The sequence below is a fragment of the Salmo salar genome, chromosome 26, assembly GCF_965601325.2.
Source record: "Salmo salar chromosome 26, fSalSal1, whole genome shotgun sequence".
Taxonomy (NCBI): domain Eukaryota; kingdom Metazoa; phylum Chordata; class Actinopteri; order Salmoniformes; family Salmonidae; genus Salmo; species Salmo salar.
Window position 1 is genome coordinate 21,719,887 of NC_138316.1, and position 18,177 is coordinate 21,738,063.

Here is an 18,177-nt window from a genome sequence, read left to right on the forward strand (position 1 = left end):
CTCTGCCAGTCTGTCCCTGCATATCTGTCCCCAACTCTGCTGTCTGTGTGCCATCTGTTGCCTGCTCTGCCTAATGACATCATTGTGAAACATTTCCAATAGAATTTCATTTCTTTCTTATGAACATTTTATCAACTAGTCTTTGAGATATTAGGCTACTAGGGTTCTTACTTTGCGTTTTGGTGTACTGAAAAATACTCCGATGTCCCTCTTTTATTTTTCTGCCATTTTTCTACCTGGCTGGCTGGCTACACACACACACAGTGTGTAGGTTATTTACAGTAGGAGATGGGCTTCTATCATCTTATCTTTTATCATTCTATTTGGGCTTCGACCTAAAAGGTAGCTAGCAAATGTGAAACGGATTAAAATGACAAGAGTTGACAGCCGTATGAGTTCCCCATTTACACAACATATGCTGCAACCTTTTGTAATTTTAATAGTTTGTTTCATATTGGCTGGCTTCCAACAATAGCTGAATTTGCAAAGCAAGCGAGCACCAATTCCGTTTCAGTGGTGTTTGCTATAATCTTTGCTACCCGGGTTAAATAAAATAAATAAATAAAAGTTCCCTTGCGACAATTTAGCTTTTGCAATGAGACCATTAAATATATTTAAGACAATGGTAGAAGAGAGTGAAGTTCTGTTCAGTTTGGACTTCAGTTTATCGCTAACCTTATCACAGGGACTTTGAAGCACTAACTTACATCATCTGCATGCTGATCTTGGAATAAATTGACGATAGCAAAGATTCCATCTTTGACGAGGCCACATAAATGGAATAGGTACTAGCTAGCTTAATAGTTCATATTTGCGCGCTAGCTCTGCATATTCAGCTAGTGTGTGTGCGCGATTGACTGGATTAACCTCACGTCAGTTCCGTTCATTGAGTGCCTTTCAGACAGTAGACACGACCCCTCTGTTACCTTGCCAACTAAGGAACTGGCAGTGGATCAAACCATTGTGAGGCAAAGGGTGGGGGGTCGCAATCTTTTGAAACTTAAAAACGGGCTATTAAGTGTCTATAATCAGCACAATTGTTTCATTGCGTATTATTAATATTATTTAAATTACATAGTTATGTTTCAGTGATATATTGGGGGGGACAAATCATATTTTTCCCAGGATGGGGGGGTCGTGTCCCCCCGTCCCCCCTGGGATTTCCGCCCCTGTGTGGTTGGTATCTTTAAATGGTGAAGAACACATTTCTTGCAGCCCAGTCACCATGATAGGTTTGGTGGTGTTGTTGCTATTTTTCCTCCTTCTGTGCTTCTTCATCAGGGTCCGCAGACCTAAAAACTTCCCCCCAGGACCCCGTCCCCTGCCCATCCTCGGTAATCTGCTACAGCTGGACCCTGTCAACCCTCTCAAAGACCTGGAAAGGGTAAGATAACTTTACAAAAAATCCACAAACCTGGAAAAATGTGGTTTTCACTGGGTTTATTTTTGTGTCATATACTGTATGTTGTCAGTGTTGTCACTGTAAGTTGTTTGTGTCATGTACTGTATGTTGTCAGTGTTGTCACTGTAAGTTGTTTGTGTCATGTACTGTATGTTGTCAGTGTTGTCACTGTATGTTGTTTGTGTCATATACTGTATGTTGTTTGTGTCATGTACTGTATGTTGTCAGTGTTGTCACTGTATGTTGTTTGTGTCATGTACTGTATGTTGTTTGTGTCATATACTGTATGTTGTTTGTGTCATGTACTGTATGTTGTCAGTGTTGTCACTGTATGTTGTTTGTGTCATATACTGTATGTTGTTTGTGTTGTCACTGTATGTTGTTTGTGTCATATACTGTATGTTGTTTGTGTCATATACTGTATGTTGAATAGTTACCAGTAATTTGGTTTTGCTTGAAGTTGCCCAAACTGTGTGCAGCTTTGGTTTTGAAGCGTCCTTACAAACAACATAATGTTTTTAGAAGTCTTTCAACTAAAACATTTAGATACTAAATAAAATGCTATTGTGATTAATGTCAGAGCAGCAACAGCCACTAAACTGTGACTGATCCAAAATAGGTCAAATTCCAAAGGTTTTATCAGGCCTAAATCAACAGTGTCTCTGCTTTTGGAACAAAGTCCACTTAGTTCACTATGATGTGTTTAGAGATACAGTATACTTCATTGACAACCCTCAAAAAGGTTATTGATTTGTTTTGTTACAGAAGTTTGTTCATCCATATTAATTTAACCCAGATAGTGAGAAGTGTCAATGATACATTACAATAACTTTTCACAGGAGGTTGGTGGCACCTTAGTTGGGGTGGACGGGCTTGTGGGAATGGCTGGAGCGGAATAGGTGGTATGGTATCAAATTCATCATTCCATTCGCTCCGTTCCAGCCATTATTATGTGCTGTCCCCCGCTGGAACTGTCAGTAGTTGCTATGGTTAAGTTTCATCTTCAGATATGTCTGACTTGTCACACAACTTACTGCTCAGCTTGGGAACTCTCTCTCCCTCTCGCTACCTCTCTGTTTTCAGCTGAAGAGGCGCTATGGTAACGTGTTCAGTCTGTACATCGGATCACGGCCTGTCGTGGTTCTGAATGGCCTCGAGGCGGTTCGTGAGGCACTGGTGACACGCACAGCGGAATTTTCAGGACGACCAAACCATCTCATGATCAGCGACATCACAGAAGGCAAAGGTACTGTGTTCTTGACCCCTAGTGTCCCCTAGGCTGGTCCTGGGATAGTTTTATAATTTGTGATATAATTGTATTGGTGTAGGTAGAGGTGACCTTAAATCAGTATAGATAATGCAGAGCACAAACACACACCGCCTTGTCAGTACTGTATGAACTGCATATGTATCAGTGGAGGCTGCTGAGGGGAGCATGGCTAATAGTAATGGCTGGAATGGAGTCAATGGAATGGTATCAACCACATGGAAACCACGTCTTTGATACCATTGCATTGACTCTATTCCAGCCATTATTATGAGCCGTCCTCCCCTCAGCAGCCTCCACTGGTACGTATGTACTGTATGTCTGTGTGTGTGTGTGTGTCTAACAGATAGTGATCATACTTCGTAACTCTCTTGAGTTGTGTTCTTAAAGATATTCCCAGCCAGCGGTCCCAGTTGATTGGTGTTTACTCGCTTGCATATATACTGTATATCAGACTGGGCATTTTGTAATCAAACATCATAACAATGACAAAAATAGCACAAAATACAATAAATGTAAGTACCTGATGATTGTCACGCCCTGACCTGAGAGAGCCTTTTTTATGTCTCTATTTAGGTTTGGTCAGGGTGTGATTTGGGTGGGCATTCTATGTCCTTTTTTCTATGCTTTGTATTTCTTTGTTTTGGCCTGGTATGGCTCTCAATCAGGGACAGCTGTACATCGTTGTCGCTGATTGGGAGTCATACTTAGGCAGCCTGTTTTCCTTTGGGGTTGGTGGGTAGTTGTTTTCTGTCTTGTGTGTGTGTGTGTGTGTGTGTGTGTGTGTGTGTGTGTGTGTGTGTGTGTGTGTGTGTGTGTGTGTGTGTGTGTGTGTGTGTGTGTGTGTGTGTGTGTGTGTGTGTGTGTGTGTGTGTGTGTGTGTGTGTGTGTGTGTGTGTGTGTGTGTGTGTGTGTGTGTGTGTGTGTGTGTGTGTGTTCACCTGGGAGAACTGTTGGCTTTCGTTTTCTTGTTTGTTTTAAAGTGTTTCATTAAATATAATTATGACCACTTACCACGCTGCATCTTGGTCCCGTCTTCCAGACGATTGTTACAATGATAGACAAAATTAAGCACATTAGATGTGCTGGACAACAGTATGTTGACGACTGTAGATTTGTGATTCGTCTGTTAGCATGGAAATAACTGTGAATTAGCAGGGAGCTAACATAACCACTACATTTAGAGCATGCTAGCTAACTCACTTATAGAGCAGTCATGCATACAAAACCACATCACAGGAAGCCCCCCACAGGAAGCCCCCCAATATCTAATATACTGTTCACAGTACTGTACACAGTACCGGTGAAAAGTTTGGCACACCTACTCATTCAAGGGTTTTTCTTTATTTTTACTATTTTCTACATTGTAGAACAAAAGTGAAGACATCAAAATGATGAAATAACACATGTGGAATCATGTAGTAACCAAAAAAGTGTTAAACTAATCAAAATATATTTTAAAAAGTTAGCCACCCTTTGCCTTGATGACAGCTTTGCACACTCTTGGCATTCTCTCAACCAGCTTCACCTGGAATGCTTTTCCAAGGAGTTCCCACATGTGCTGAGCACTTGTTGGCTGCTTTTTCTTCACTCTGCGGTCCAACTCATTCCAAACCATCTCAATTGGGTTGAGGTTGGGTGATTGTGGAGGCCAGGTCATCTGATGAAGCATTTCCTCATTCTCCTTCTTGGTCAAATAGCCCTTACACAGCCTGGAGGTGTGTTGGGTCATTGTTCTGTTGAAAAACAAATCATAGTCCCACTAAGTGAAAACCAGATGGATGGCGTATCGCTGCAGAATGTCGCAGCCATGCTGATTAAGTGTGCCTTGAATTCTAAATAAATCACAGACAGTGTCACCAGCAAAGCATGCCCACACCATCACAACTCCTCCTCCATGCTTCACGGTGGGAACCACATATGCAGAGATCATCCATTCACTTACTCTGCGTCTCACAAAGACGTCTCACAAAATCTTACATTTGGACTCATCAGACCAAAGGACAGATTTCCACTGGTCTAATATCCATTGCTCGTGTTTCTTTGCCCAAGCAAGTCTCTTCTTCTTATTGGTGTCCTTAAGTATTGGTTTCTTTGCAGAAATTCGACCATGAAGGCCTGATTCACGCAATCTCCTCTGAACAGTTGATGTAGAGATGTGTCTGTTACTTGAACACTGCAAAGCATTTGTTTGGCTGCAATCTGAGGTGCAGTTAACTCTAATGAACTTATCCTCTGCAGCAGAGGTAACTCTGGGTCTTCCTTTCCTGTGGCGGTCCTCATGAGAGCCAGTTTCATCATAGCGCTTGATGGTTTTGGCGACTGCACTTGAAGAAACTTTCAAAGTTCTTGAAATTTGCCAGAATTACTAACCTTCATGTCTTAAAGTAATGATTGACTGTCATTTCTCTTTGCTTATTTGAGCTGTTCTTGCCATAATATGGACTTGGCATTTTACCAAATAGGGCTATCTTCTGTATACCCCCCTACCTTGTCACAACACAACTGATTGGCTCAAACACATTAAGAAGGAAAGAAATTCCACAAATTAACTTTTAACAAGGGACACCTGTTAATGTAAGTGCATTCCAGATGACTGCGTCATGGATCTGGTTGAGAGAATGCCAAGAGTGTGCAAAGCTGTCATCAAGGCAAAGGGTGGTTACTTTGAAGAATTTCAAATATAAAATATATTTGATTTGTTTAACATTTTTTTGGTTACTAAATGATTCCATATGTGTTATGTCAGTTTTCATGTCTTCACTATTTTTCTAGAATGTAGAAAATCGTAAAAATAAAGAAAAACCCTTGAATGAGTAGGTCTGTCCAAACTTTTGACTGGAATTGTATATACATATATACATATATATCAAGTACATTTAGACGTCAGGAAATGTACATAGTGAACTCTTACACATTGTAATAGAATACAGTATTTCAGAACGTGACCTACTGCTTGCATGTCAACATCAGACTGGGAAGAATTGACAATCTTCCCCTATTTGCAAGCATAGCCAATGACAATAAACCTTATTGGCATCTGACTTGAACGAACCAATAGAAGAATACATTGAATACATATTTCTGCAGTGGCAAGTGGAAACAGAACCAACCCTGTTACATGTGTCATCAGGGGTCATCATGGCAGATTTTGGCTCCAGCTGGAGGGACCACCGACGCTTTGCTCTGACCACGCTGAGAAACTTTGGTATGGGCAAACGCTCCATGGAAGAGCGCATCCTCGAGGAGGTCTCCCACATCTGCTCTGAGCTGGAGCGCAATGCTGGTACAGCCACACACACACAACGTACCACATAGTCATCACCATTCCTATTCATGTCATTATCACCACATACTTAGTATCCAGACTAAAGTTCCCCAATATCAACCAATTAGCGTTACAATATTTACAGTGTTGTATTAACATTGGGTATAAAGAATGTGATAATTTTTACTCTATCCTATCAGTGTGTTCAATTTTGGAAGCTCTATGATCGGTGCTCTTATCTTGTCTGTGTGTATTGCCTGGTGCGGTGATTGTTGCTGTGTCCTGGCAGGCAGCTCGATGGACCCTCAGCACCTGTTCCATCTAGCAGCATCTAACATCATCTGCTCACTGATTTACGGGGAAAGGTTTGAATACGACAACCCGGTCTTCCTCAGCCTCATCAGTAGGATACAGGATTTAACCAAAATTGCTATCGGACCTTGGGCCATGGTACAGAACACTATTATCACTACTACTGCTGCTACTCCACTACTTTTAATTGAAATAATAATAATATAATAATAATATATATAAATCATAATAGAAAACCGGGGTTGTTCCACCAATAAAGTGCCTTTTATGTCTCTCAGACATTATGTGTGTACATTTTTATGAAACACTCAATTGAACAGTTTGATCACATACATCTATGCTCCAACTAAACTAATCCATGTAAAGACAATCCAATAGTGACGAGGAAATATTGAATCAAATATTTCTCAGATACCGGAACTTGTAAATTCAAATATACTTTTTTACAAAAGTAACAGAAGCCGAGCAATTCCATGGAACAACTGAATTCTCTTGTTTTAGACCTCAGGATTTATAGATTTCCACCTTCAGATAACACACATGGTCACTTCTCTCTATTTAAATGATTAACACCCCTTGGCCTCTTTCGCCACCATTATCTTTTTGTCTCAATTCTTGCTTGTTAACACCCACATCTGACTTATCTTTGCACAGTTTAGATTATATTGTTAGCGACACCACAGTTTTAACACAAAAAAGAATACATTTATTGCATATATATGTTCCTAATATAAGTGCATTTCTAAGAGTACTTAATTAATACAAACATGTCTTTCCAGTACATAACATGTCTCCCTAATATATATACATGGCTTGTGGTTTTAGTATTGATTGACTAAAGTACACAGTCACTGGCACCTTTGGCAGCGATTACAGCTGTGAGTCTTTCTGGGTAAGTCTCTGATAGCTTTTCACACCTGGATTGTGCAACATTTGCCCATTATTCATTTAAAAATTCTTCAAGCTCGGCCAAATTGGTTGTTTATCATTGCTAGACAACCATTTTCATGTCTTGCCATAGACTTCAATTAGATTTAAGTCAAAACTGTAACTCGGCCACTCAGGAACATTCACTGTTTGGTATGGCAACTGCTCGGCATCCGACCGCAAGGCGCTACAGAGGGTAGTGCGTACGGCCCAGTACATCACAGGGACCAAGCTTCCTGCCATCCAGGACCTCTATACCAGTTGGTGTCAGAGGAAGGCCCTAAAAATGGTCGAAGACTCCAGCTAGTCGTAACCTGTTCTCTCTGCTACCACATGGTAATCGGTACAGGAGTGCCAATTCTAGGTCCAAATGGATCCTTAACAGCTTCTAGATTAAGCCATTAGACTGCTAAACAGTTAACCAAATGGCTATCCAGACTATTTGCATTGAGCCCCTTTTTTATGCTACTCGCTGTTTATTATCTATGCATAGTCACTTTACCCTTACCTACATGTACATATTATCTCAATATACCTCGACTAACCTGTACCACCGCACATTGACTTGGTACCGGTAACCCGTGTAAAGTTGAAGTCGGAAGTTTACATACATTTAGGTTGGAGTCATTAAAACTCATTTTTCAACCACTCCATGATTTTCTTGTTAACAAACTATAGTTTTGGCAAGTTGATTAGGACATCTACTTTGTGCATGACACAAGTAATTTATTTTTTACAAAATTACACAATCCCAAAGACACACTATTTGTTGAATGACACATATTGCCTTTTGTTGTAATCAGCCTGAGATCAGAAGAAGGCTTCAAGACACTCATTTATTTTGCTAAACATTTATAGCTATATTGCTCTATGTCTCTTTGACCTGCTGATCTATCTCTTGTAGTTCTATGATATCATACCTGCCCTGAGGGCCCTACCCTTGCCCTTCAAGAAAGCCTTCCACATCTATGATGAAATCAAAGAACATGCACAGAAGGCTGTGACCAACCACAAAAGTTCAAGGGTCTCAGGAGAGCCCAGGGACCTCATTGACTGCTACCTTGACCAGATTGACATGGTAACTAATCAGGAGAGAAATATAACTATGCAAGTTCAGTAAACAGAGACATTTTCAAAGTAGGTCAAACTTAGTAGTTGTGTTGTGCTGGAGCTCTAACCAAACATTGGGTTCTAAGTTCTAGGAATGTGTCTGTGTCTGTGTTTGTGTATGTCTCAGACTGGTGATGGAGGCTCCACATTTAATGACGTTCAGATGGTGTTTCTACTAATTGATCTTTTCCTTGCTGGGACAGACACCACTTCCAACACCCTCCGCTGTGCCGTGCTACACCTGATGACCAACCAACACATACAGGGTGAGTAAATACACATACAACACACATACTGGGATACATTCTGTGTATGGTACACAAAGAGTGTGTGTTCCAGAACGCTGTCACCGGGAAATTGAGGACGTTCTTGAGGGACGTTCATGCGCCTTGTTTGAGGACCGACACGCCATGCCGTACGTTCAAGCGATGATCCACGAGTCACAGCGGATGGCTGACACTGTTCCTCTTAGCGTGTTCCATATGACCTCCTGCAACACGCAACTACAAGGCTACCAGCTGCCCCAGGTGAGCATTGACATGACAACTGATACTCTTACGTAACCGATTAACTAGCCTACTGATTTTGCTACACTCGTTTTGTCTAGGTGTCCTAGGCCTAGCTAAATGGTCTGTAACCTGATTTAATGTGTTCATTACGGTGAGATGTAAACGTATGCGGACCAGGTGTTGAATGCATGTGCCCCAGGAGACAGCCGAGTTCCGAGTTCAGGGCCAGCTCCTTCTTGACCTCTTGAGTCTGCCAGCCCAAGTGTATTATCAGTTGTTGTTCAAAGTGGTGACCAAAATACATATAAGCAAAAAGAAACTACCAAAATATGTCCAGAAATAAAGACTAGCAGGCGGAGAATCTCTGTAAACACCTCTCTCTCACAGATTGACTATCCCCTTGAATGCCTGCACTGTTGTGCTTAAGGACCCGGTTGCTGCTGCCCCCTAGGGATGAGGTGTGGAAGTGGTAGTGTGTACTATCTATGTACTACCACTAAACTACTCCCCATATCATAACAATATGCTGCCACTGGTGACCTTAGAACCCTAACATAAAGACGACACCGCTCACATCGCGTGCGTTGCAAAATAAATGTACACATACATGTTGTTCAATCGTTGCACCCACACTGCTCGCGCGCATCAACGAGCGTCTGTGTAGCCAGGTGCTAAAATAGAACTTGGTTCTATTTGTGACGCTTGACGTGCTGCAAGTTCTGCCTCTCCCATCTCCTAATTGTTTTTTAGGAGCATATACCCACATGGGTGATTGAAAGATGAACTGAGGTCCACACTCCAGTCCAGTTGGTGGTGGTAATGCACCTTAAAGCTGGTTGCCAACCGCCATATAAAGTCCAAAGAAGAAGAAGAAGAAGAAGCCTGAAGGAGGAGCGATTACTAGAAACAAATTCGGTTTACCCTTTTATCTGTGGATTAATTCTCGGAGTAGTGGACCTTGTGCATTTCAGGTAAAATAACAACTCAATGTTTATATCCCAGGACAAATTAGCTAGCAACAGCAAGCTAGCTAGCTAAATTGCCATAAATGTTTAATGCTATCGTTGGTTCAGAGTTCGTACTGATATTTCAACCTGCGTGTCCTGATCGCGTCTGGGTGGACAAAATCAACATGCGCGCGATGGCGCACACGGACGCACGCATGTCCTGGGCTAGAGGGAGTGATGTCATGATTGGTACAGAATGTAGGCTATACCTGAGATCATCTGTAAAACCTCCCCATTTCTCAGTCATGCGTACATCTCTTTCTCCAGTTCTCACCCTAACTACGCTTTCCTCTTTGGTTCCAGGGCACGATGGTGATTCCTAACTTGTCCTCTGTGCTCCATGAAGAGGGCCAGTGGAAGTTCCCTCAGGAGTTCAACCCTGACAACTTCCTCAATGAGGACGGCGAGTTTGTGAAACCAGAGGCCTTTCTGCCGTTCTCAGCAGGTACAGAGAGAGAGGTAGCGCTAGAGAGAGATAGAGAAAGAGGATGCATAGAGATTGAACGAGAGAGTTCATGTTGATATAAGTCATATAAGATTGTGTACAGTGCATTCAGAAAGTATTCAGACCCCTTGACTTTTTCCACATTTTGTTATGTTACAGCCTTATTCTAAAATGTGTTAAAAAAAAAAAATTCTCCCCCTCATCAATCTACACACAATACCCCATAATGAAAAAGCAAAAACATGTTTTTAGAAATGTTTGCAAATGTTGTAAAAATAAAAATCTTAAATAATCCATTTACATAAAAATTCGTACCCTTTACTCAGTTTGTCGAAGCAGCTTTGGCAGCGATGAGTCTTCTTGGGTATGATGCTACAAGCTTGGCACACCTGTATTTGGGGAGTTTCTCCCATTCCTCTCTGCAGATCCTCTCAAGCTCTGTCAGGTTGGATGGGGAGCATTGCTGCACAGCTATTTTCACGTCTCTCTAGAGATGTTCGATTAGGTTCAAGTCCGGGCTCTGTCTGGGCCACTCAAGGACATTCAGAGACTTGTCCCGAAGCCACTCCTGCGTTGTCTTGGCTGTGTGCTTAGGGTCGTTGTCCTGTTGGAAGGTTAACCTTTGCCTCCAGTCTGAGGTCCTGAGCGCTCTGGAGCAGGTTTTCATCAAGGATCTCTCTGTACTTTGCTTTGTTCATCTTTGCCTCGATCCTGACTAGTCAAAAACAACTGAAAAAAATCCCCTCAGCATGATGCTGCCACCGTAGGGATGGTGCTAGGTTTTCTCCAGACGTGACGCTTGGCATTCAGGCCAAAGAGTTCAATCTTGGTTTCATCAGACCAGAGAAAACTCCAAGCGGGCTGTTATGTGCCTTTTACTGAGGAGTGGCTTCCGTTGGGTCACTCTACCATAAAGGCCTGATTGGTGGAGTGCTGCAGAGATGGTTGTCCTTCTGGAAGGTTCTCCCATCTCCACAGAGGACCCATCTCCACAGAGGACCTCTGTCACTCAAAGGTCGACAGCCATGCGTCCTCCGATACACAACCCAACCAAGCAGCACTGCTTCTGGACACAATGCCCATCCAACCCGGAAGCCAGCTGCACCAATGTATTGGAGGAAACACCGTACACCTGGCGACCGTGTCAGCGTGCACTGCACCCAGCCCGCCACAGGAGTTGCTAGTGCACAATGAGACAAGGATATCACAGCCTGGCCACAAACCCAGAATCTCTAGTGGCACAGCTAGCACTGCGATGCAGTGCCTTAGACCACTGCGCCACTCGGGAGGCCTAGAAAGAGTCTTGGTGATTCCGAACTTCTTCCATTTAAGAATGATGGAGGCCATTGTGTTATTGGGGACCTTTGATGCTGCAGAAAGGTTTTGGTACCCTTCCCCAGATCTGTGCCTCGACACAATCCTGTCTCAGAGCTCTACGGACAATTCCTTCGACCTCATGGCTTGGTTTTTGCTCTGACAAGCACTGTCAACTGTGGGACGTTATATACACAGGTGTATGCCTTTTCCAAATCATGTCCAATCAATTCAATTTACCACAGGTGGACTTGAATCAAGTTGTAGAAACATCTCAAGGATGGTCAATGGAAACAGGATGCACCTGAGCTCAATTTCGAGTCTCATAGCAAAGGGTCTGAATACTTATGTAAATAAGGTATTTCTGTTTTTTATGTTTAAGAAATTAGCAAACATTTTGAAAATACTATTTTCGCTTTGTCACTATTAGGTATTGTGTATAGATTTCTGAAGAAAAAAACATTGAATCAATTTTAGAATAAGGCTGTAACGTAACAAAATGTGGAAAAAGTCAAGGGGTCTGAATACTTTCCGAAGGCACTGTATATGTACAAACGGCTTGTCCACCATGTTTATTAGAGCATGTGTAGGAGTGTGTTGTCAACATAAATAACTGTGTTTGTGTGTTTGTGTTCCCCAGGCTCTCGTGTATGCCTGGGAGAAGGGTTAGCGCGCACGGAGCTCTTTCTGATATTGGTGACCTTGCTTCGACGTTTCCAATTTGTCTGGCCTGAACAAGAAGGTGCGCCCGACTTCCGCAAGGTTTTTGGCATTGCACAGGCGCAAAAACCGTTCCGCCTGGGAGTGCGTCTGAGAAGCAGCCAGTGATGGTGAACTACCGACAGTTTTCACTGAGAAACAATATCACTAAAGCAGCACATTAATCAATGCTGTACCCTCCATTGAGTGCCTTGTAGTTTTTGCTAACCAATTTTGTGACCTGTGATGGACAGTCGAAATCAAATGACCTCTTTTCATGCTAAACAAATGAACCTCCTCAACAGGTAAACATCACGTAACATGTAAAATGATGTCATATTCTGCAGCCAGTCCAGAAATAAATGGGATAGTGATTTTTGTGTTTCATTTTCTCCCACCCATGACTCATCAAACCACATTCCATACAGAGACACAGTAAACAGACCCAGACACAGATACGATGCAAACATTTCTAATGAAACTAGAGAATAGAATGAAATGTAAAAGTCCTAAAAACAACACTCAAACAAAACAACCATCTAAGTATTTTTATTTCTTTATATTTGATTAATTTTAAAAGAAAATGCTCATAGCCCTCTGAACATACAGAACACTACTGGACTGTAGAAACGGTATATACAAAGGTGTGTAAGGCCTTGATCAAACTATATGAACAAATTCTTAGTTTTTTCAAAGCACAAGTACAGTTGCTACTCATCTTTTATTTTTGATATTAAACGGAGTCACATTGAGATAAAACTCTTCTACAAATCAAATACATTTTTATTAGTCACATGCGCCGAATACAACAGGTGTAGACCTTACAGTGAAATGCTTACTTACGAGCCCCTAACCAACAACACAGTTTAAAAAAATACGGATAAGAATAAGAAATGAAAGTAACAAGTAATTAAAGAGCAGCAGTAAAACTATATGCAGGGGGGTACCGGTACAGAGTAACCGGGCACCGGTTAGTTGAGGTAATATGTACAAGAGAGCCCTGTATAAGTTTACAAATACAACCCAATACATAAATAAAACCCAACAGACCTACAAAACACACTATAATAAAACATAATACACAACATTACATATATTTAAGAAAAGCAATTGCATTCTGTAATATAAAAGTCTCCAATCAATCATTTAAAATGCCTGAAAGGCACCAGAATATCTAATTGCAAGGAATTTTGTGTATTGTTCCATACATAAGAGCAAAAAAGCTGAAAGCATATTTTCTCAATTCTTTGGAGACCAAAGGGATCTCCAGAGTGAAACCTCCCTGAGAACGGGTTTGGTCATTTGTACGTCTAAAATTAATCAATGAAGTAATGTACAGAGCAAGTTTCTACAAAACGAAATAAATAAAAGAGAGTGCAGTTCTCTTCTTACAGACAGAGAGGTCCATCCTACATGTTTGTACAGAATACAATGAGTCCTAAAACCGTCCCCTGTGATAAAACGTATTGCTGAATGGAATACTGAGTCCAATTGTTTCTAAACAGAGGCTGACGCATGCATATAAATAATGTCACCATAGTATATTATAGGGAGAAGCGTTGTTTGAACAATCTTCCTTCTATTTCCAAAACTGAGGTAGGATTTATTTCTTTATAAAAAACAATCGTAGTTCTCAGCTTCTTTGTCAAGTTTTTAATTTGTGTTTCAGAAGACAAATAGTACTTATAGTGACAAAAAGACATAGTACTTACAGTGAGAAACTTTCTCAATTTGGGCTCCATTTGGAGTACGCAAGTCCTCAAGGTCAACATTATGAGACCTAGAGAACAGCATAAACTTGGTTTTATTTGCATTTAACACTAATTTAAGATCAGTAAGTGATTTTTGGATCGAGTCAAAATAATTCTGAAGATCACGAATGGGCTGCTGCGCTGAAGAGACACAGGAATAAATAACTGTATCATCTGCAAAGAGAGGAATGCTACAGGTGTTACCAGTATTTTCAATGTCATTTATAAACAACGTGAACAATAATGGCCCCAAAATCTAACCCTGGGGTACCGCTTCAAGTACTTCAAGAAATTCGGATTTAACCCCGTCTATCACTAAGATAATTCTGAAACCACAAACAGGCATCAGTGCCAAGGCCTAATACAGACAAATAACTCAATAAGATAGAATGATCAAGGATTCAAGAATCTTAGCTAGACAAGAAACTCTTGATATGGGACGATAGTTGTCAAGATCATAACAATCACCTCCCTTGTTTAGTGGCAGCACATAAGCTGATCTCCACACTTTAGGAATATTTCCAGTAAACATGTTAAACTAATGATGTGGGTTATTGAAACAACAATGAGGGATGCAGCACACTTGAACAGACCTGGGTCCAAATGGTCGGCCCCTGTAGATTTCTTAATGTCTAATGCCAACAACACATCAAGGACTTCATTGTCTGTGAATTGCCGAAAGGAAAAAAACCCTGACCGACATTGTCACAGTGAGTAGGTTTTTGAATTATATCAGAGAGCCTGCAGGAATAAAATGTTGATTAAATGAATTCATTATTTCAATGTTATCAGTAATTGGGCCAGACTCTACATTCATTTGTAAGGGAAGAGTAGAGGAAGTACAACCCTTTAATGATTTTGTAATTTTCCAGAATTTATATGGATTTCCAGTACAGTCAGCTAGGGTTAATATAATAATCAGATGTTGCTTTTCGAACAAGTTTACACATAGATTTCTCCATTTTCAAAAGTACTTCTAGCCATGGCCCAGGCAGCATCTCTATTGCGTATGAGCTCAGATAATTCAGGTGTGAACCAAGGGTTCGATCTATTTTGAAATCTCCGTTTTTTAAATGGGGCATGCTTATCTGCAATGTTGTTAAAAACAGTAATAAAGTGATTTAGAGCCAATTCAGAATCTGGTATAGCTAAGGTACTATTAAGATCACCATTGAAATCATGTAAAAATGCTTGTTCACAACATTTTTTTATTTCTCCTTGTAATAAAGCATTGCTTTGCACTATGAGTCCTAACATCTCTAATACAAAAAATAGGACAGTGATCACTAATATCCAGGGAGAAAACATCAATAGCCACACATTTTTCTGGAGTATTTGTAAACACAAGGTCAATTAATGTTGATTTAGTAGAATCCCTCATATTTGGACATGTGGGTTTGGTAATCAACTATGTGAGGTTTAGGTTATTACAAAAATCCTTTAAATAGTCAGAGTCTTGGGTTCCCCAGGACAGGTTAAAGTCACCTACGACAAACTATTCAGAAGTAGAAAAATAAGCTATTAAGTCAGTGAGACTAGTTAACAAACATTTCTTAGCGGAGGGAGGGCGGTAGACTCCCAGAACAGTTACTTTAGAATTACAACTTAGTTGAAGACTTAAATTCAAATTGTTTAGGACTCGCCTTTAAAAGAGACACAGAAAGGTTCCTTTTTGTATAGATAGCAACACCACCATTTTTGCCCATTCTATCAGCCCTGAAAACTTGAATACCATCTATAGTCCATTTTTGGCAAAAGGCTACGAACATTAAGGTGCATGAATTTCAAACCTTTTCGGGCTTTGAAATCACCGGGAGTGTGAAAATAAAAGCCGGATCATTACCTGCCAACCTATTATTCATAACCAAAGGCTGCCTCGCAATGGAAATTAAATTGACCCCAATCCGCCCTACATATTGTTTATCTATCACTGTTTGCTGGGGACGTCGAGATGTAATAATAGTAGGGATTACCTGAGACATAACTTAAAATGCATTTAATAAATAAAGATCTTTAGGGTTACGGTATATTTTGGAGTGTTATACATTTTCATAAACAACATAACTTAAAATGCATTTAATAAATAAAGATCTATAGGGTTACGGTATATTTTGGAGTGTTATACATTTTCATAAACAATACAATACAAATTTGTAAAAGTGCTAACCCTTTTTTCAATTTTCGCCTAAAATGACATACCCAAATCTAACTGCCTGTAGCTCAGGACCTGAAGCAAGGATATGCATATTATTGATACCATTTCAAAGGAAACACTTTGAAGTTTGTGGAAATGTAAAATTAATGTAGGAGAACATAACACATTAGCTCTGGTAAAAGATAATACAAAGAAAAAAAACATGCTTTTTCATTACCATCATCTTTGAAATGCAAGAGAAAGGCCATAATGTATTATTCCAGCCCAGGCACAATTTAGATTTTGGCCACTAGATGGCAGTAGTGTATGTGCAAAGTTTTAGAATGATCTGTTCAAAATGTTGTATCAAGACTGCCCAAAAGTGCCTAATTGTTATTAATACATTTTCAAGTTCATAATTGTGTACTCTCCTCAAACAATAGCATGGTATTATTTCACTGTAAAAGCTAATGTAAATTGGACAGTGCAGTTAGATTAACAAGAATTTAAGCTTTCTGCCCATATCAGATATGTCTATGTCCCGGGAAATGTTCATGTTACTTACAACCTCATGCTAATCACATTAGCCTACGTTAGCTTAACCGTCCCGTGGGGGGGACACCGATTCTGTAGAGTTTAATGTAATTTGATCTTAACATACACTACCATTCAAAAGTTTGGGGTCACTTAGAAATGTCCTTGTTTTTGAAAGAAAAGCACATTTTTTTTGTCCATTAAAATAACAAAATTGATCAGAAATACAGTGTAGACATTGTTAATGTTGTAAATGACTATTGTAGCTGGAAACGGAGAGAAGCACGACATTGAACTTCACTGAACTTTCTAGAGTTTTCCTTGTTAGTTAACACTATCAACGTTTCCCTATACTGTGGCAATTGTGATCAAATCAATGCAATATTAGCCAATTTCAATGCAACATAAAGACACTATGCAAAACTAACTATGTGAAACTAACTACGCAAGAGTTTTGTTATAGGCAGAACGCATCGGAGTAGGATTCCATTGCATTGACAACAGTACTCAGCCCATTCTCTCTACACAGGCCAGTGCGGCATAACCAATCAGAGCTGCAGTAGGCCTAAATGCAAATAGACCAGTGCCATACATGGATCTGTGCCATTTACATGGATCTGTGCCATTTACTTTGAGCTGGACTGTGTTTACAGCATGAGCGGTCGTGAGTAGATGCACTTGTTTTGAGATCAATGCGAGAGCTGCATGTAGCCAAGTGTGCACATTTTGCTCATATCCTTTGCTAGTTAGTGAGTTATTAGCCCAGTTATAGATAATTTGTAGTCAGCAATAGAGGAGTGATTGCTTCCTAAAACAGAGCAAAAGGTGTACATTTCCAGACATCTTTGAAAAGCAAGTCTTGAATAAACTAAGTAGCTAATAAGCAGAGGGTAGCATAATTTGTCTGATTCTCTGTAATAATTGTATGGGAATAATAATGCATTTTATTTTGTAAAACATTAAGGATGACTTGTAACATTATATGTTTCTTGGTAACTTGGTAGTGTAAAACAATTGGATAAATCATCTAAAAGTACTCTCAGTTATGCACAAGTATTGTCTTATGTACACTACCATTAAAAAGTTTGGGGCCACTTAGAAACAGATGCCTCACAAGTCCTCAACTGGCAGCTTCATTAAATAGTACCCGCAAAACACCAGTCTCAACGTCAACAGTGAAGAGGCGACTCCAGGATGCTGGCCTTCTAGACAGAGTTCCTCTGTCCAGTGTCTGCATTCTTTTGCCCATCTTAATCTTTTCTTTTTATTAGCCAACGTGAGATATTGTTTTTTCTTTGCATCTCTGTCTAGAAGGCCAGCATCCCGGAGTCGCTTCTTCACTGTTGACATTGAGACTGGTGTTTTGCGGGTACTATTTAATAAAGCTGCCATTTGAGGACTTGTGAGGAGTCTTTTTCTCAAACTTGACACTCTAATATACTTGTCCTCTTGCTCAGTTGTGCACCAGGGCTTCCCACCCCTCTTTCTATTCTGGTTA

The 18,177-nt window shown here is 40.4% G+C and overlaps 1 protein-coding gene across 1 annotated transcript; it reads left to right on the plus strand.

Moving 5' to 3' along the window:
* Positions 1-1,183: 1,183 nt before the first annotated feature.
* Positions 1,184-12,636, plus strand: LOC106587398 (cytochrome P450 2B4). Its single transcript, XM_014175753.2, has 9 exons — positions 1,184-1,384; positions 2,486-2,648; positions 5,803-5,955; positions 6,227-6,387; positions 8,081-8,254; positions 8,414-8,552; positions 8,626-8,813; positions 10,106-10,247; positions 12,202-12,636. Exons 1-9 carry the CDS (start codon positions 1,226-1,228, stop codon positions 12,387-12,389), a joined length of 1,467 nt encoding a protein of 488 aa, XP_014031228.1. The 5' UTR covers positions 1,184-1,225; the 3' UTR covers positions 12,390-12,636.
* The last annotated feature ends 5,541 nt before the right edge of the window (positions 12,637-18,177 follow it).